General features: G+C 44.9%; 4 protein-coding genes across 12 annotated transcripts; 2 read left to right on the forward strand and 2 right to left on the reverse strand.

Annotated features, from left to right (window-relative positions):
- Window positions 1–2,014: 2,014 nt before the first annotated feature.
- LOC9270480 (non-specific lipid transfer protein GPI-anchored 2) lies at window positions 2,015–5,641 on the forward strand. Of its 2 annotated transcripts, none has more exons than XM_066304904.1 (3): window positions 2,015–2,473; window positions 3,273–3,353; window positions 5,272–5,641. In XM_066304904.1, exons 1-3 carry the CDS (start codon window positions 2,098–2,100, stop codon window positions 5,322–5,324), a joined length of 510 nt encoding a protein of 169 aa, XP_066161001.1. In that variant the 5' UTR covers window positions 2,015–2,097; the 3' UTR covers window positions 5,325–5,641. The 2 variants fall into 2 exon arrangements, with proteins under 2 accessions (XP_066161001.1, XP_015622420.1); XM_015766934.3 differs by lacking the exon at window positions 5,272–5,641 and adding an exon at window positions 3,795–4,047.
- Window positions 5,165–10,982, reverse strand: LOC9268288 (type I inositol polyphosphate 5-phosphatase 10). 7 transcript variants are annotated; one of them, XR_010737085.1, is made up of 13 exons: window positions 10,729–10,982; window positions 10,179–10,288; window positions 10,021–10,096; window positions 9,291–9,350; window positions 9,118–9,184; window positions 8,921–9,025; window positions 7,982–8,612; window positions 7,716–7,909; window positions 7,518–7,626; window positions 7,090–7,238; window positions 6,422–6,630; window positions 5,631–5,818; window positions 5,165–5,351 (listed from the first exon to the last, which is right to left on the reverse strand). XR_010737085.1 is itself a non-coding variant. In XM_066304888.1 (12 exons), exons 2-12 carry the CDS (start codon window positions 10,206–10,208, stop codon window positions 5,781–5,783), a joined length of 1,668 nt encoding a protein of 555 aa, XP_066160985.1. In that variant the 5' UTR covers window positions 10,209–10,288; window positions 10,729–10,982; the 3' UTR covers window positions 5,165–5,780. The 7 variants fall into 7 exon arrangements, 4 of the variants coding, with proteins under 4 accessions (XP_066160985.1, XP_015622440.1, XP_015622451.1 ...); XR_010737082.1 differs by having other exon boundaries at window positions 9,118–9,187; XR_001542722.3 differs by lacking the exon at window positions 10,729–10,982 and adding an exon at window positions 10,587–10,725 and having other exon boundaries at window positions 9,118–9,187.
- Window positions 10,983–11,915: 933 nt separating this feature from the next.
- Window positions 11,916–15,393, forward strand: LOC4327598 (putative pentatricopeptide repeat-containing protein At5g40405). Of its 2 annotated transcripts, XR_001541979.3 has the most exons (3): window positions 11,916–13,079; window positions 13,559–14,570; window positions 15,090–15,393. XR_001541979.3 is itself a non-coding variant. In XM_015763729.3 (2 exons), exons 1-2 carry the CDS (start codon window positions 12,093–12,095, stop codon window positions 14,384–14,386), a joined length of 1,815 nt encoding a protein of 604 aa, XP_015619215.1. In that variant the 5' UTR covers window positions 11,916–12,092; the 3' UTR covers window positions 14,387–15,393. The 2 variants fall into 2 exon arrangements, 1 of the variants encoding a protein (XP_015619215.1); XM_015763729.3 differs by having other exon boundaries at window positions 13,559–15,393.
- Window positions 15,394–15,543: 150 nt separating this feature from the next.
- LOC4327599 (uncharacterized serine-rich protein C215.13) lies at window positions 15,544–18,457 on the reverse strand. The gene is made up of 3 exons (XM_015763732.3): window positions 17,821–18,457; window positions 16,935–17,374; window positions 15,544–16,531 (listed from the first exon to the last, which is right to left on the reverse strand). Exons 2-3 carry the CDS (start codon window positions 17,337–17,339, stop codon window positions 15,812–15,814), a joined length of 1,125 nt encoding a protein of 374 aa, XP_015619218.1. The 5' UTR covers window positions 17,340–17,374; window positions 17,821–18,457; the 3' UTR covers window positions 15,544–15,811.
- Between the last annotated feature and the right edge of the window lie 365 nt (window positions 18,458–18,822).

Genomic DNA, 18,822 nt, shown 5'->3' on the forward strand with positions numbered 1-18,822 from the left:
TCCTCACGGTCACGGCAGCATGCCATGCATGCAACCTTCATCAGTTCTAGGCTCACTTCTGCCACTACCCAGTCTACCACCACCTTCAATAGCCTTCACCTTCCCAATGACGGCCCATCAATGCTGCCAGCGGAGGCGAGAAGACAGAGACCCAGCCTTGTTTGTTTGGGAAAGCTTGAGATTGAGAAGTTAAGGTGGTGTTTGGTTGAAGGGACTAAAGTGGCCCTCTCACAAAAATATAAGTCCCTACTATAGGGACTTATACTTCTGTGAGAGGGACTAAATTTAGTCCCTAGTTCCCAAACACCCCCTAAGGGGGTGTTTAGATGGGGCTAAAACTTTTTAGCCCATGTCACATCGGATGTTTGGACGCTAATTTGGAGTATTAAACATAAACTAATAAAAAACTAATTTCATAAATGAGAGCTAATCCGCGAGACGAATTTTTTAAGCCTAATTAATCTATAATTATAAAAAGTTTACTGTAGCATCACATTGTCAAAATCATGACATAATTAGACTCAAAAGATTCGTCTCGTGAATTAGTCCAAGGATATGGAATGTGTTTTGTAATTAGTGTATGTTTAATACTCCAAATTAGTATCCAAATATCCGATGTGACATGAACTTGGAATAAGTCCCTGGAAACCTAACAGGCCCTAAAAATGTTAGCTTTTCCCTGACTCTTAATTCATTTTCTAGATTTTAGCTAGTTTTTGCTTGTCTCAGTGTCTCTCTCTCTATATATTTTAACTTTGTTGCCCCTTTGTGTCATCTCAGTTTCCACTCTAAAAAAAGAGATTATGTTAGCTATTGATGTTTAAGGAAGCTAAAACTTTTCTCCCCAAACAAGAGCTTGCCCAGATTCCGCTCCGATCTCCCTCCAACTGAATTTCCGAGCAGAATTTAAGGCCCCCGCGAAGGCGCTGTACCCAGTTCTTTCCCAGTCCCCAGTCCCCACTCGCGGCCAGACTGTGGCGCCTTGCCGCCCCCGCATTGATGCCGCATTCAAAGTAGACGCGCGCGCACACATGGCAGCAGCGACCATCAATCTATCCGCTCGGCTCTGGCCTCGCAACCAATCGCCCATGCACGCATTCAAGCTGCGGTTTTGCCCCGGTCGGGTTCTTCTCCCTCCCTCCTCCGCGATATTGCTGCATGCGGCTAGCGTGGTGGAGTGGGATCAGTACTACTACTGTGCCACGGCTCGGCCGCATTGAAGAGCGTCCAGGAGTAGGAGTAGCCGGTGTGATCCTAGCTAATAATCGGCGATCCAGCGAGTGAATGAGAGCAAGTTTAACCGTGTAGCCCACTACTAGCTCCAATTCATCTATAGCCAATCTAATAGCCAATTCATACAATAGTTGCTTACTATACTATTAATATATGGTCCCACCTGTCATACACACATTATATTTTGGAGTCCGCGCTGTAGCTGGCTACAGATTTATAACTCACTGCTCTTCTCTCTCATCTTTTATCTTATTAAAATATATTTATAGCTGGCTAATAGCCTGCTATTGTACTGCTCTGAGCGTGATACGGAGGACGAGCCGGTCGGCGAGACAGCCAGCCAGGCAGGTCTGGGTCGATCGGCAGGACAGGGGTACTGGACCCAGCCGGGTGGATTTCGATTAAATTCACCGTTGGATTTGACCACAGTGACCCGTGACGTCTTTGAAGAGTGGATCTCTGATTCTGTGTGTAGTGTGTTGGGAGATTTCTTCTTCACTTGCTATTGGTTCAGTATAAATGTATAATGTACTAACAACAGTAGTAGCAAGTTTGATGAAGCCTGAAAGACATCACAGCACTACAGCTAGATTTGTACCACTGCGGGCCACTCGGGAGAACGTACGCACGCTAGAATTTTTTCTGGTATCTACAGAAATGGAACTGATTCCGTATAGTAGTAGAAATGTAGCATGAGAATTCTAACCGGGCGCGTACAAAATCGCAGTCGTGCTCGTCTCATCCCGCTGTATATAAGCAGGCGACTCCTGTGTACCCGCGCACACGCAAACCATTTGCATTTGAGCCTTTTGCTTGCCTTCTCTCCTGTCCTGACTGCAGCGAGAGATCAGTAGGGAGAGGGCAATGGCATTGACGGTGCGGCTGCACACGGCGGTGGCGGCGGTGGCCGTGGCCGTGGTGGTGGCGATGGGGATGGCGGCGGCGCAGATGTCGCCGGCGGGGGCGCCGGCGCCGGCGGGCGGGATCAGCCCGGCGTGCATGGACGCGGTGCTCAACATGTCGGACTGCCTGACGTACGTGATGAACGGGAGCACGGCGCGGAAGCCCGACGAGCCGTGCTGCCCGGAGCTGGCGGGGCTGCTCGAGTCCAAGCCCGTCTGCCTCTGCCAGCTGCTCGCCGGCGGCGCCAGCTCGTACGACATCAGCGTCGACTACAAGCGCGCCATGGCGCTCCCGGGCATCTGCGGCCTCGCCGCGCCGCCCGTCACCGCATGCGCGCGTACGCACAATTACTCCATCGCCTCTCTTTTGCTCCTCCCTTTTTTAGTTCGCTTGCAAGGGTTTAATTCTGCCTAGCATAGTTGCAAACCGTGGATTTTGACGAATAGTAGAACGTTTACTTGCGTATTACTAGTACTAGTAATGTTTTTTTGGGAATACTCAAAAGATTTGCGCATCTTTGTATGAAGAGAATAATTACAGCTGAACGAGAACACAGAAAAAATAATTAATACTCCCTCCATCTACTTTTTTTTGATAGTCATATTTTATCTTGGCACACAGACCAAGGATAAGTAATTCTACTTATCATCCATATAAACATGCTACTAGTCATTCCTTATAAACAAGCGATTCACTGATATTTACGTTTCTCAATGCGCATGTAGCCAATCATGTGTGTAAGAATGGAGAGTCATGCATTAAATCCGAGAAAGTCATTAAAATGATAGGTTGTTGAAGTGAAATATGCTTATCAAAAATAAAATTTTTAGATTTGGAAATATGACTATCAAAATAAATGGAGAGAGGACTATTAATACTAGCAATGTGCGTGACACAACACCAAAAGTTAGAAAGGAGAACAACTTAAACTGCATCTGTTCTTTGTTCACATCAGTCTGTAGCTAGCTAGGTAGCTTAGCTAGTGGAAATGTGATCACCCTAATGGTTTATTACCCTGTCCAAAGCTCCAAATATCATTTCACTAACCCCAACAGTATATCTTACCATTCCATTCATCGAATTTTACTGTTTTAAAGACCGTATAAAATTAACTTTTGGTTACACACAAAATGCAGTTCTTGGAGTACCTGTGCCTATGGCGCCTTCTGCATCGCCGATGGCAGGCCTCGGGCCATCTACTGAACCACAAATGCCTGGTAAGTACTACTGCTCATGTGCTTTCTTGGTTCAGTTTCATATCATATATGTATATTCTGAGTATCCAGGCTCAAGAAAATTCTAAACAGCTCATGATAATTAATTGTGCTATAACAAACAATAAACGGAGAGAAAATTGGCATGTTCTTAACTTATTTTAGCTGCATATATATCTAGATCCTTCTGTCCATGGTAGCACGGTACAGTACAGCATATAATAGTTCCACTAAGTATCCATTAGTGCTCATAATTTTTTTTTGAACGGAACGGAAGTGCTCATAATTTCTCAGCTGATTTTGCTTACGGAAGTTCTGTAGTTGAGCAGTGTCATTGTAGGCTACTACAGTGCTAGGGATCCTGAGTCCTGACGAGTCAGCCTGTCACTAGTCACACATTTGCTTGATCAGCTAAACTCTGCTTCTGGCGATGCATTTCTGCAGAGAAATCGCCGTCGGCCTCGCCGTCCGAGTCGAGTAACCATGCTCCCGGCCGCTTCACCGCCCTCGCCGCGGTGGTCCTCGCCGTTGCAGCCGCCGGGATGGTTTAGAAAATGCCTGGATTTTCGGCCGATCGATCTCAAGATTTAGCCCGACGATTCTTGTTTATTCTTGCCACACATTTGGCTGTGTATTAATTTACAACACGTTACAGTACGTATGCGCAATGAACGATATTTTTCTGCTTTGCTTTAAATTCTTATAATTAACTAGTAACTCTTCCTTGTCGTAAGTTGCTAGAGCATATGGTGAGACTATATGTACACACGTAGTGATATCTGGCCATCCGCAGTAGCTACTTGGGGCCTTCTGTTAATTATTTTCAGTGTTTAAATGCTTGGTTTTTGGAGGCGAGGTGGAGAGGATTTTTGGAAAGATGTGAGCTGGAGATGATCAAAGTGTGGGGAAAAAAAGCATTGGATTCGCCGGTCGGCAATACACGGCGGCCGGCCCCGATCGGCCGTAAGGCGCTGTAGGTTCATGAATGCTAAGATTCCGATCCCTTCATTCAATCGCTTCCCAACTGTTTGAGAAATTTTGGTTGCGTCTCCTCGTGGCGGGCCATGTGATTTCCGGTTGCTCCTCTCCCTCCCGTGCGTGTATGTAGGGACGACGCACGGCACGGGGGCTGGATGGATCACGGGATCAAGCGGATGAGGCGCTTGTGATCTCGCAACAAAGAGCTCTACCAAGCCGTACGTCCGTCGCTAGCCATCGTGCCATGCCATCATGTGTTCCGGGATCCAAAACATGTCGACGCCGCCGACCGTACGTCGCGATGCGCTCGATCGCTGCGGGCACATGTGTCGCTGCCAGCTTCTGCTCGATCATGTCCGCCCAGCACATGCCCCGGCCCGTTCGCGCCTCGGCTTCGTGCGACTGTTCGTGGGCACCCGCTCGTTCGACGCAGACGCTGAGGCGGCGGCGAGCTCCGCACTGGACTCCGCGGGAGCGCCGAAGCGTCGTCCGCGCCTCCACCATCCGGTTGCAGATGCTGGCAGGCTGACCGCTGACGGCGGCAACTCGACCTGCTCACATGCTGCTGAGGCCGCACACCGCCAGGACACCCACCGTACGAACTACTCCCTCAATCTCAATATACAGTAACCTAAGATAAATTTAATTTTATTCTAGAATTATAAATCTGAACATTAGATTTATAGTTTTATGATGAATCTAATCGTATCCTAGGTTGTTACATATTAGGAAGTTGAAAACGATATAATTCCTGTGGAAACAATTCTCGATTGGTCCGTCAGAAATTCTTGGTTCTTCATGTTCATCAATTTAACGATTTAGCGACAACAGGACAATAACAAATTAAAAAAAAATCAATATCTTATATATAGCTAAAATTGAAAATGGTAACAATGCTCAATCCGTCGGAAATTTTCACCACCATTTTCATCCCGTCATGCAGCTCTACATGCGGGTACTCAACTGGCTCATATGATCAAAGTCTTTCAAGCATGATTTCATGAAAGCTGCACCAGATCGAATCTACACAAAGGAGAAGAACCGTTGTGAACATTACGTTCATCAGTACATTTTTTTTCTTCCATGTAAATAACCTCAAACTACCAAAGCAGGCCTACATCAGGGTCAGTACTCAGTAACCTTTGCAAAGGGAAAAAAAAACACTCTGCATTTTTGCCCTACCAACAAGGAGTCTAGGTTAGGAGTATTTGGGTAGTAAACTGGTAAGCAACTCGTCGAATATGTATCCAACCATTTCGTTGGAAAGAATAACTAAATTTGCTGCACAAATTTAATCATCACCTTCCTTCCAAGGCGTATGTATAACAGGCACTCCAAGAGCCTGTTAGGAGGAGGATTTATCTACCACTCATCCAAACAGGGCCAAAGAGTACATCTTGACTCCTGAGTGCTAATGACTCAAAAACGAAACTGTCTGACTTCTGCAGGTTATTACGATATTTTTGGAGAGTTCATGCTTCGTGATGAACCTGCAAGATGAAATTACGAATATAGCAATCAATCCTCACGCTTCAGTGTGATTCAATATATATATGACAGCTTTTTTCTTTTTAGATTTCAAACCATTAAGCCAGAAGAGAGAGATCTTAGCAGAAATTGAACTAAATGAATTCAGTCCTGATTCTCAGTACAACTGGTTTTAGTTTCTGAACGACCAAACCCACTTTAAACCTGGAGTGATGAACCAACAATAGTAGATGCCTGCAGGTCTGATACAACCTGAGAAGGTACTTTCAAGTTTTAATGATTTGACATATGAACAGTCCTTCAGTTTTCTCTTCAGAATCACAAAAGAAGCTAGTGATGGTACCGGTGGTGCTTGGTGACTCACATTGTCCAGCACCACCACCATTGGATTTTTTGCGGCACGTACGTGTTTTTATCATTTGAAAATCTTACATGGATAGTTGTGTCATTTGCGCATGTGGTTTTATTTGTGAATTGATGTTCAATTAAAAATTATACACTTCTTTAAAGTTTGAAACATTTTTTTAAAAGCACATGTATTTAGCTAGTACTAAAATTATGCTTATGAGATAACTATCACGGCATGTGAGCAAGAAGAGTTGTACCTTTACCCTTATTGTTTCCCTGTGGTAAGAGCTCTTCAGCTCCGATTTTCATGTTAGCATTTGATGGCCGCATCTTTGCCTTTCTGTTTAGTACCTCAACTTCAACAATGAAGGTCCCACAAACAGGCCGATGGTCGGAAAATCTAGACTCCCCACGGTAGTAGGATAGTTGCAAAATACCATCCCCGCGCCACAATATTCTATCACACCTGAGCAAGTCCAAACTATTTAAGAGGGACGCTACGCAATACTCAAGCAAACGGATGTTCATAATTCACAAGTCACGAGAAACTCTTTCATGGTATAGTTACTGGAAATTAAAAAAGGAAAATTTACTAATATATAAATATACAACCAAATCATAAACTGAATTACCTCTAATTACAGATGCAGTGCATAGAGTTTGGTCTGTATATATATTAGTGACTTTATGTTATATTATATGACAACTATAGTATGCAGAATTTTACTTATTTTTTAATTTTGTTTCTTTCATGCCAATTAGTGTTGCATCTTACTTTTGTATCAGACCAGAATAGTAACACATGTTAATTGTATCAAGTCAACTCCTAGACATACAGTTGAATGAATTAATTGAATAGCACAATCAATACATTTCTGTATTATAGCCTTACTATAATTGAAAACCAACTAAAATTGGTGCATACCATGCTGGTGTTCTCCTCTTTTTATTTGATGTTGCAGTCTCACTAGCATAAGCATCTGAGTTATAGGAGTATTTGTATGTTGGAGCAAAAAAAATCTTCCCCTCATTCCACCCCTTAAATACTCTCCCAGCATCACGTTCGATTTTGAGCTGGAGTGTTATACAGGACATAAGTGAGGGGGAAAAAAGTATTTTGCAGAGGAAAAATAGCTTTCAATAATATAATGGAAGTATCAAAAGATTTGCATATTTCAGATTTCACTTGTTTTAAATTTCAAAACCAGTAAGCACAGAGGAGTACCATAATGGTGTCTAAGGAAAAAATGCTTCCTATAATATTGTTTTGAAATAGTAATTGTTTCTCAGGTACATGATATTGCTATTCCAGAAAAAATGGATCATTTTCCTGCAACAAGAAATGGAAGTTACCTGATCCCTTTCAAAGAGAACATCCCAATTATTTTCCATCAAAAAATTTTTGGTATCTGCATAGCTCAGTGCGATACGATAGTTCAGATCTCCGAACCATATCACCTTACTGAAACAAACAGCGTATAGCTTAGAAATATACGCTTGACAAGATACATATATTTACTAATTACAAGCACACTAAAAGCACATTCTTACTCATGCTCAAGAATTTTCTCTGGGATTTTTCGCACACCTCTCCTGCAAATCCTTGAAAACAGTGTAAGCCTCAGTATCTCAAGAACATCAGAGTTCCTCCGGAATTCATCACCTTCTTTCTGACCTGAAGCCAAATGGCTGCAGATGAAACAAAAGCTTGTCTGGTGCAGTGTCATGCTCACTGATATGCATCCCTGCAGAAGAAGTGTACTCAGAAAAAGTACTTACAAAAGCACTTCAAACTGATATTATGCTTTGCTTCTGACCTTGTTTCCAAGACAACCCAGAATTCCTCGCCCTATGCAAGACGTTCTTAGATGACCAATGTGCTGCACTAGTTCCTTCTTCACCCATACCATTACAAAAATGCCAACCATTTGTTTACATGCTATAAGATTATATTTTAGTTCATCCCTTGCGGTGGGAGGAGAAATTACTTCACTGCGCACAGATCCATTAGAATCCCTTGATTGCCCTTTCTTTTCTTCCCGTTCATCCTCTTCTGACGAATCTATTTCGTAAGCATATGCTTTGGGGCAACCAAAGCAAGCATCCCTGTAGGATGATTTGGCCATCTCTACAGGGCAGTTGCAGGCCTTAAGCCGTTTTCGATGGACTGGCATGAAGGATTTTCTAATGGATTTTAGATTAGACTTCTGGAAGATTGTGGAACTACTTGATGTTTTTGCTAGGTCAGAGAACGAAGTATCGAGGCTTGAAGAAGCTCGAGAGACACTAGAATCAACAGAGGGAGATGGCTCATTCTGAAAGACATTGGCATTGGTTTCAGCTGGCCGGTTTAATGCTTGGTTTATAAGAACAAGCCATCTGGCAGCTGGTTCGTTGTCTTCTATTACAAGCACATTGCCAGCATTGAGAGGAACAATTTCCTGAAAACTGTTTAAAGTTTAAATGTTACAGAATTGATTAGATGTGAACTTGAAGCTACAAAGCAAAATATGATTCACTGATCTGAATACAAAATCAATGACAGTTTTTACCACAGAGGAATCATGGAACTTCCTTTCTTTACCTCGTTCAGCTATGTATCAAATACTAGTATAGTCTTATATGTCAAAGCCAACATTCAAGAAATTAACATACATGGAGAAAGTCGGATAACATGAACAGAAAATTTAGTAAAATTGACAAAAAAAATATTTTCCACGTCTAGTATATTAAGAAAAGGGCAATAAAAGACCCACCCCAAAACATAAATATCTGAATGATCATCAGGGGGAAGAAAATCATCCAGGTTCAGCTCAGCTGTAGGTGCTTTTCCTCCAACGTTCCAGGTGGCAACAAATATTCTGTTTAATAAAAAGCAGAAGTTGGACAATTTGATCTAGTTGGCATAGAGAGGATGGGCACATGATCAAATATGGAATTTGAATTGTTGTACCTGACGGGCTCAGTTGTTGTATTATTAGGAGTTTGCGCCAGGAAATGACTGAGACGCATGCCCTTAACTTCTTGTTCCATTTAGTTCAAAAGCATAAGACAAGTAAAGCCCACTAACAATTAAAATTGGGCCATCTCCAAACATTTAGCCAGATTTACTAGATATTAGTGTACCTGAAAATGCCCTTAGGGGGGAAGATGACGCAGCATTAGAAGAACTTGGACCAAACTTCCCTGTTATTATGTAAGGCCATACAACACAGTTAGTTCCTTCTATGATCTCAAGGCAAAAGGAAACTCGTTAATGGAATTATCTAATTGAAGAAGTCTATCTTTCTCTCTCCCTCTCTGACATGGGCCATGCAGTCACATGCCAATGAAACTTCAGTTGCAAATAACTAACATGGGATCGCATGAACTTTACAACGGCAAATAAGGGATTGCCCTCCACAAGAAGGGATTCACTGATGAAAATGATGCCATATAAAGTTTCTTCTAGTTGTTTACTATATTCATATTTTGAATTTTGTGAAAAAAACAGGAAGCAGCTGTTTTCTTTAAAACTCAAATGAACTTTGCTATCCTAGTCTTATCTTGTTTAACCAACAAGGCATTAGACTTTTAGGCAAGCTAACTTGCTTAATTAAATTTACTTTTCCTAAAATTGGAGATCCAAATAACCCCTAATCATGTTCAATTGGCAAAGATAAGGAACAATTCAACTAGCATCCGAAACTGTATATACATTTTTTTTCCCGGGAATATGCAAAAGATGGGTGTATCATTGCATTAAGAAAAAGGATATTTGAATACATAAGCCTAACTGCCAACGCCATTAAAACAACGATCCAAAATGAAACAAAAAGGGAACAGAAACTTTTTAAAAGGGAAGATCTGAACCAACCGGTGTTGCAACTTGGTTTGTCTGTTCTGTTTGAGACTTTATTCTCCTTTGCTCCGAAAAGTTTTGGGCGACAACCCTGGAACACAATCCTATTTTCTGAAGGCGAGTATTTCATTTCTATACATAAAGCAACCGTGGAAATGTAATTAGCAAGTCACCTTCATTTTTTCCTCCCCAGTGAAGGCCATTAATCGCTGAAGCCGGTTAAAGAACCTTTTTTGTTTGTCAGTTTGAAGTATGAACACGAGCCCAGTGCATCACAAAGAATCTGCAAGCAGTACATCATAGTTTTCATATATAAGTAAAATGCCACCAAATGGACAATTCAAAGATGAACCATGCAGTAATTGAAAAAAAAAAGCGTAGCGAGAAAGCGGTTAAGTTGAACACTAAACAAGTCATAAAAATCCAAACTTCAGTCTTGGTCTCATTTTTGGAAATCAAAGTTAGCAAACACAAATTTACTCCTGTACTAGCAGTAAAAAGAACTAAAATAGAATGAATGGACGATCCATATATCACCCGCTATACAAAGAAAGAAACAACACGAGAGCACACACACCAACCTTCACAACTGAATGAAACCGAAGTTCTTCAAAAACCACACGCCACGTCACACGACGATGCAATCTTGAATCCCCCCAAACCTACTCTCCAGTGCAACAATCCCAAACGCACACAATGCAATGCAACAGAAGATATACCCACCTCGGCTCCTCTCCCCCACGATCCAAAAACCACCCAAACCCACCCCCCAAGGGAGCAGCACCGCAGCTACCGATGCCCCTGCCCGCACCGCAGCCAGACAGCCAGGAGCGCGCGCCCTTCCTCCTACCTCCACCCCTGCTACCATCCACCCGGGGATCCCGGCAAGAGGTCGGAGGCGGCCGAGGAATGCACGGCCATTGGGGCGAGGGCGAGGGGGACCCCGCACGGCTCCGCGACGAGGATCCTTTAAGCCCGGGGGGAGAAGGAGAAGGAGAAGGAGGAGGAGGAGACAGCTGTAACGGAAGTAGGGAATAGTTTACACACGGGCTACAAGCCTAGTACAGCGGATTGGACTGTGGGAGAATGGGAGCGGGGAGGCATTCGATCCGCGCGTGTCGCGAACTCGCGATCTCTCTGCATTTGCCTGGAGCGCCGGGGGCTGGGTGGCGGGTGGGGGTGGAGTTGACCGGGGATGGGCGATGGCGAGTTTGAGGGGTGCACGTGCGGTGGTGCGGGCGCGGGGGCGAGGAGGAGTTGAGTTGGATTTGGTCTAGGGGGCAAAATGTGGGGAGAAAGTGGGGGTGGGGGGGGAGGAGTAGGACGCATGTCAGGGAGGGGGGGAATTGTTTTTTGGGTTGGGTTGGGGACGCGCTGTTTCGACGTGGGGGAGCATCGTGTTCCCGCAAAGTGGCGGATCAGCCCCGGTTTAGCCGGGTTTCCTTTACCGTTTTGATGAATAGGAGTATCACCGTTACCCAGTGGTAATCACAGTGAAAAACCATGGGGGGTTAAAAACTGATATAAGCTCACCGGCCGCCGCCCCTTACCCCGTCGGCGAGCTACTTGGGAAGAGGAGGACGATGAGGGGAAGTAGAAATTTGATGTGGCCACTTTCACGTAGATCTATCTCATGTTGATTAGGATGTTATATCAGCGAAATCAATTCATACCGCAATAAGATCTAATTTAACCCGATTTTGTAAGTTATAGGGTTAAGATTTTCAGTAGTGCGGTTTATGGATACTATGTAAACTCGATGAAAAGATGAGGGGTGTACAGTGGATACTTATTCCCACGATGTTGTCACTCTTCCTCGCGCGTCCACAGTCGCAGCAGCCCACGGCCCGTATCCCAGCCCCCAACCACAGCCATGCAAACATGCGGCCCACTCCTCTTCGCCGCATGCCGCCGCCGAGGCCGACCGAGCCCAACGGACGCGGTGTGCCGGTGCCCGGTGATTCATCTCTCAGCGCGGCACGACGGCACGAGCACACGCCGCGGTGGTAGTGTAGCTGCTACTACCGAGCCGTCGCGGCGTCGTCTACTTTGCCGCGCGTGCCGATCCCCACGCGTACGCGCAGCGCATGCACCACCAGCAGCTCAAACCGGGCGAGGCCGCCTCGCTCCCGCGCCACCTCCTCGAGGCCCACGTCGTCGCGCTCGTCCGCCGATGCTGCCCGGGCCTCCTCGCGCTCCGCGCCGCACACGCGCGCCTCATCAGGCTCCGCCTCCCTCGCCTCACAGCCGCCTTCGCGCTCTCCAAGCTCCTCGCCTCCTCCTCCTCCTCCTCCTCCTCCTCCTGCGGCGCCGCGCCATCCTACGCCCGCAACCTGTTCGACCAAATCCCCGAGCCGACCGCCTTCTGCTACAACTCCCTCATCCGCGCGCTCTCCTCCGCCGCCGGCGCCGCCCCGGCCGCGGACACCGTCCTGGTCTACCGCCGAATGCTGCGCGCCGGGTCCCCGCTCCCCAACTCCTTCACGCTCGCGTTCGCGCTCAAGGCGTGCTCCGTCGTGCCGGCTCTCGGGGAGGGCCGGCAGCTGCATTCGCAGGCTTTCCGCCGGGGGCTTGAACCGAGCCCCTACGTGCAGACCGGGCTGCTTAACCTCTATGCCAAGTGCGAGGAGGTTGCGCTCGCCAGGACAGTGTTCGATGGCATGGTTGGGGACAAGAATTTGGCCGCGTGGAGTGCCATGATCGGCGGGTACTCCAGGGTCGGGATGGTTAACGAGGCTTTGGGGCTGTTCCGAGAGATGCAGGCAGCAGATGTGAACCCGGATGAGGTCACCATGGTTAGTGTCATTTCGGCATGCGCCAAGGCAGGGGCGCTTGATTTGGGGAGATGGGTGCATGCTTTTATCGATAGGAAAGGTATCACAGTCGATCTTGAGCTGAGCACAGCATTAATTGATATGTATGCAAAGTGTGGGTTGATAGAGCGGGCAAAGGGAGTGTTTGATGCAATGGCGGAGAGAGATACAAAGGCATGGAGTGCAATGATCGTTGGATTGGCGATACATGGTCTTGTAGAGGTTGCCTTGAAGCTTTTCTCAAGAATGCTAGAGCTTAAGGTAAAAAGATCGTTTTACTGATGTATCTGTAGTGACTGTTAATTGGTTTTGGTGATGATTTTTTCATATACATTTACTTGGACGTGAAAATGTAAAACCCATTAAATATGGGTGTCAAAAGAAACTAATTTATATTCGCAATGATGTAGTTCCTTAAAATTCATGTTCTTTGTTTAGCATATATTTTGTCTTTTGTACCATGCTACCATAAAACTTAGCTCATGGGTGCAAAATTTGTTGGTTCCATACATGATATCTTCTGGGATAGTGACATTGCTACATGAAGGTTTGAAATAGGGAGGGTTTTGCATTCGCGAAAAATAGGGAGGGTTTCTACATTGTCCTCTATGTATTAGTTCACATGTTCAACTTAGTTTCCAACAAAATGGTAGAATTCATGCAGTCTTTACAAATATATGGTAAGTCTATAACCATTCTAATAGCTCTAATTAAATTCTTGTAAACTGCAAATATGTCAGGTGAGGCCTAACAATGTCACCTTTATAGGTGTGTTGTCAGCCTGTGCTCACAGTGGGTTAGTGAATGAAGGCCGACGATATTGGTCTACTATGCAAGAATTGGGTATCAAACCTTCAATGGAGAACTATGGTTGCATGGTTGACCTTTTCTGTCGTTCTAGCCTTTTGGATGAAGCATATTCATTTGTTACTGGCATGGCTATCCCTCCAAATTCAGTAATTTGGAGGACTCTTCTTGTTGCCAGTAAGAACTCAAATAGATTTGATATAGTGCAATCAGCATCAAAGAAGCTCCTTGAGTTAGAACCTTGCAATCCAGAAAACTATGTTCTACTCTCAAATTTGTACGCATCGAATTCCCAGTGGGATAGAGTAAGCTATATGAGGAAAAAGATGAAGGAAAACAATGTTAATGTTGTTGCTGGCTGTAGTTCGATTGAAATTAATGGTTACCTTCACAAGTTTGTGGTGAGTGATGATTCACACCCTGAAATAAAGGAGATAAGACTGTTACTGAGGGAAATAGCTGACCGTGTGGTACGTGCTGGCCACAAGCCTTGGACTGCAGCCGTGCTTCATGATGTTGGTGAAGAGGAAAAAGAAGTTGCACTTTGTGAGCACAGTGAAAGGTTAGCCATTGCATATGGTTTGTTGAAGACAAAAGCGCCTCACGTCATTCGGGTGGTAAAGAATTTGAGATTCTGTCCAGATTGCCATGAAGTAGCAAAAATAGTAAGCAAGTCATATGATAGAGAAATCATTGTTAGGGACCGTGTTCGTTTCCATAGATTTGTTGAGGGAAGTTGTTCTTGCAAGGACTTTTGGTGATTCCTCAACCGATTGAATATTGTCCCACAGCTGGGGGTGAGGGATGTGGCGTTGAAACTCTTTGGAGTCCATCACCAAACAATAATGACTACTGATCACTGAGCATAATTTGGTATCCAGATAAAAAGGAATCCTGGAACTGACTGGACCCTCTTGCCCTGATACAAGTATACAACCTCTCAAGGTATTGAACTCCACTTGATTTTACTTTGTTTTTTATGCAATGTTCGTTGTCTTAGTGCTGCTATGAACGGGAAAGAAATCATATTAGTGATGGAGTAGATGTTCTATGCAACCAACAGAACCTAAAAGGAGAAGGCTACTTTCCTGCTATTGTTTGTTAAAACGTGCCTATCATGGTTTGTTGTCCATACATTAATAGCAACATTGGTTGCATTATGCATTACACAACTTATGCAAGTTGGTCATTTTAAACACTTAATTTAGTTGGATACGTACGCAATTCATTGTTTGGTTAGTGTTTGTTTGTTGCTTTATGCCAAGTAGACGTCACGGCAAAAGCATTAACATAGCAGTTCAAAACATTAACATAGCATTGCCACTAATCACATAGACATGGACCACATGGTGCATCCAAAAGGTAAAAAGATCGTTCAGAGCCTCAGAGCCAGAGGTCGGAACTGTGGAATGTCATGCATATTTACGTTATCCACGTATTGGACCATATCTTTTTTTGTTTCAGGCATGGTTCATGGCTGCCCGCTCTAACTGGTAATGCAACTACAATGTCAATTGTTGGCGTCTACAGCACAGCAAGACAGATTTTCCGTTAATTGGAGATCAAGACAGCCTGTTTTAAGACACCAGAAAGCCAAGAAAAGAGGCTTTCCACAGTTCTGATGTTAACTTTACAATAAATAGAAAGTGTCTTGATGTCAAGAGTTAGTTAGAATTCTGAACAACAGGGCAGATAATTCTGAAAATATTTTTTTTATGTAAATTGAGAGGAAAAACGATAACAGGGGATGCCTTTTTCCAGTTGCTCTTTATTACGGGCTGAATTAGAGCAGTCATGACACTTTCAGTAATGTTAATGTGCTTCGCAACCTCATCCTTCTGGCTAGAAGGATTGATGTTGAAACATCTAGGATACCAGTTTTACCCGAACAAATGTAAACGAAATAAACTGGACAGAATTGAACCGATGAAATGATGTTCAAAGCCTCAAACAGAACCGTGCCGATTGAACAAATAAATAAGGGAAGATAATGAGCTCGAGTATGCATACATACTTCGAGCGACAACTTTCGATAACATCTCTTCGGATGTTCAACAAACGGAGCAAACAGTGTAACAAAGAACAAGACACGTGGTCACAAATCAAAATAATAAAGGCATAAGCGGTAAAAGTTTTGCATTTTGTTGATAACCAACAGCTTACGAGTTGGATGTATCAACAGATGATTAAGAAGCTAGCTGGTTGTGACTCCATAGTGAGAACATCCCCTTGTACTTTGCAGCCACAAACTGGCGTGACAGAAAGCTCAAAGGCTGCTCCTTGCAGCAGCTGGAGCTGCGTTTGATCGGCTCCAATGTCTTCAGCACAGGAACGGTCCCTGCAAGTGATGCACTCTCAGATGTCACCAGCGGAGATAGCTTGCTACAATGAGGAACGGTAGGGTCAGTTCTGCTGCCGCTAGTGCTGTTGTACACATTACGATATGTTGCACTCTCAGACGGCACCAACGGAGATAGCTTGCTGTATTGAGGAACAGCAATGTCGATTCTGTTGCCGCCACTGCTGCTGTACAGATCACGATATTGAGCAGCACTAGCATCAGTATTTCTGCTGCTGCTGCTGCTGCCGACGCTTACACCACCAACGGTGTTGCGGTAGGAAGGTTTCCTGTCTCTTTTGTGGTTACTGCTGCTGCTGCTGCTGCTACTGTGGCGAGAATGCTTCCTGTCCTTTTTGCTTCCACTGCTGCTGCGGCTGCTACTGCTCTTGGCCGGCTTGTATTTGTAGTGGCTCTTCCTTGAACTTCTTTGATGCCCCTTCACAGTGTGAGACCCAGAAGTAACAGGAGGATCATATACATCAGGGGCCCATGAAACACTCAAACTTGTGACGATTCCCAACTTTGCACGGCTTCCTTTCATTGCAGAAACCAACGGTGGAGTGCCCTGCACATGAACATATATGTGATGTTAGAAAGCACAATTTGGCCCCATCTTTTATGGGAAGAAAAAAACACATACAGCCCACTGAGATCTTATGGTCATTGATGATTTCAAATAAACTCAAAATCAAGTGGAATAGATTTTGATGGGACATGATACAAGTGGCATCAGCAGTTCAGCACAACAACTGAAACTGTTCATCCAGTGATGCTATCCAATTCTTAAAGCAGAAGTGACAACATGATATAAGAAGGCAGTGAGATTTTAATGTGCTTATTAAAAAAATGCTAAAAGAAACTGAGTAGCTATTGCAAATTAGGTGCGTAGATATCACAACTAAAACAAATACAACTGGCAAGGTATATTGAACAAGTTAGGTTGAACAAGGCTGCAGTCAAATACTTACATTAATGGAAGAATTTCCAGAGTCTGATTTGTTGATTGATGATTCAGATGCATTGCAACTAGAAAAGGTAGGCGATATGACCAATTCATTATCAATATCCACTACATCATCAGTGGAATCTGATTCCAGAGAAAGTAGACCCTCATTTTCATCAAAGTCTTCACCCGAATCTGTCCCTTCATCATCATCATGATCACTGCAGACATGCATCACTTCAGCAATAGCCATTCCAATTTCATTGACAACCAAATCATCTTGCCCAAAATCTATTCCAGCTTCACAATTTCCATCTCCAGAGCTAGCACATGAGCTATGCTCAAAGCCTGCCTTTTCAGAGGTGCTGTGGCAGAGACATAAGCTGCTGCTAACACCTTCGGCGCTAGAGTCCACCAAAGATCCGCCCATCCACAAGCTTAATTCCAAATTCAGGAGATGATTTTCTGCCGAAAAGAAAACGGGTTGAAGTTAGAATGTTAGATGAGAGTCTGTTTATGCGGTTATAATGACAAGAAACACTATCTAATTTAGTTAACACAGCTTTATAAGACCATTTTCATGACTGCAAACGTATATTTGACTTAAATAGCAAGTTCATTTAATTTGAGGAAACAGGTATAGACAAACAGGGCATTTAACTGCTTAAATGTCTATCCTGTTCTATCTCTACAAAAAATCAAGCACAAGATTTATTTGCCCATCAAATACAAGGGTAAATATAAGAATATGCCCTATAATATTGGCATGCTGTGAATTACAAGGCAATAAATAGTGAGAACATAAATCTATATTCTAATGATCAAAATTTGAAATAGAAGCACATTTCAATGAAATAAACACCATAACATCAATAACAGCGAATGGCAATAAATTGGGATCGTTTTAATACCTCTTTCCTCGAAGAACCAGCAATCACCACCTCCAACAAGGCCGACTGCTTCTGATCGGAAGCAGGAAAGGGAGAGATCGGATCGAGCACAACCAAATCGAACACGAGAACGCGAACGGCGCGAAGTGAGGACCGAGGGGCGTGAGCGCGCGACGATGGGGAAGCAATCGTTAAAGATAATTACTACTACTAAAAATATTACTACTACTACTAAAACACGGGGAGGAGGGGGGCTTCAGGAGATGGGAGCAGGGGGAGGAGTCCGCGGAGGCGATGGCGGCGGCCGCGCGGAGGCTGGCGAACGCGGCGAGCACCGCAGGCATCGTAACCTCGCCTGGCGCTCGCAACGCTACGGATTCCTATCCCTCGGAGATCTCCAACTCGTCGGATTCCGGCGACCAAACAACAACCACAACCACAACCACAACCACCCCCGCACAAACCAGATCGGCCGGCCCGGCGAGCGAGGGTTCCGCGAGGGAACGCGCTTCGCGGATGGATCTCACCGGAGCTTCCCCTTGAATCCGCCCTGCTCGGCGGCGACGGCAACGGCGACGACGAAACGCGGAGGATTTGCGAATTTGGGGGAGAATTGAGATCACGGCGAGGCCTCGCGCGGATTGGCTTCTGGGGTGGCGAGAGGCCGGGGTGAGGAGGCGGTCGTTATATACGGCCCACCTGACAGGTGGGGCCCACGTTCCCCTTGGTCCCAGTACGCGGCGGGATATGCGACTGGGACTCGGACGCGGGGGAGGGGAGGTGTGTATTAATAGGCTGCCTCGATGACAGGTGGGGCCACCTCGCAGTGGGGCTAGAGAGAACGGATGGCCGGGTCAAAGGCGCAGCAGGAGGGTGCGGCACGGAAGGCGGAAGGCGCTCGGCGCCACGTCGGCCGCGGTGAGTTTTTTGGAGGATGGATTTTTGGTCCAGGGAAAACTGGTGATGAAATGAATGAACTGCAACAAATATAGGATCGGACAGGGGTGCTTTTGTTTCCCATCG

The sequence above is a fragment of the Oryza sativa genome, chromosome 1, assembly GCF_034140825.1.
Source record: "Oryza sativa Japonica Group chromosome 1, ASM3414082v1".
Classification (NCBI taxonomy): Eukaryota; Viridiplantae; Streptophyta; class Magnoliopsida; order Poales; family Poaceae; genus Oryza; species Oryza sativa.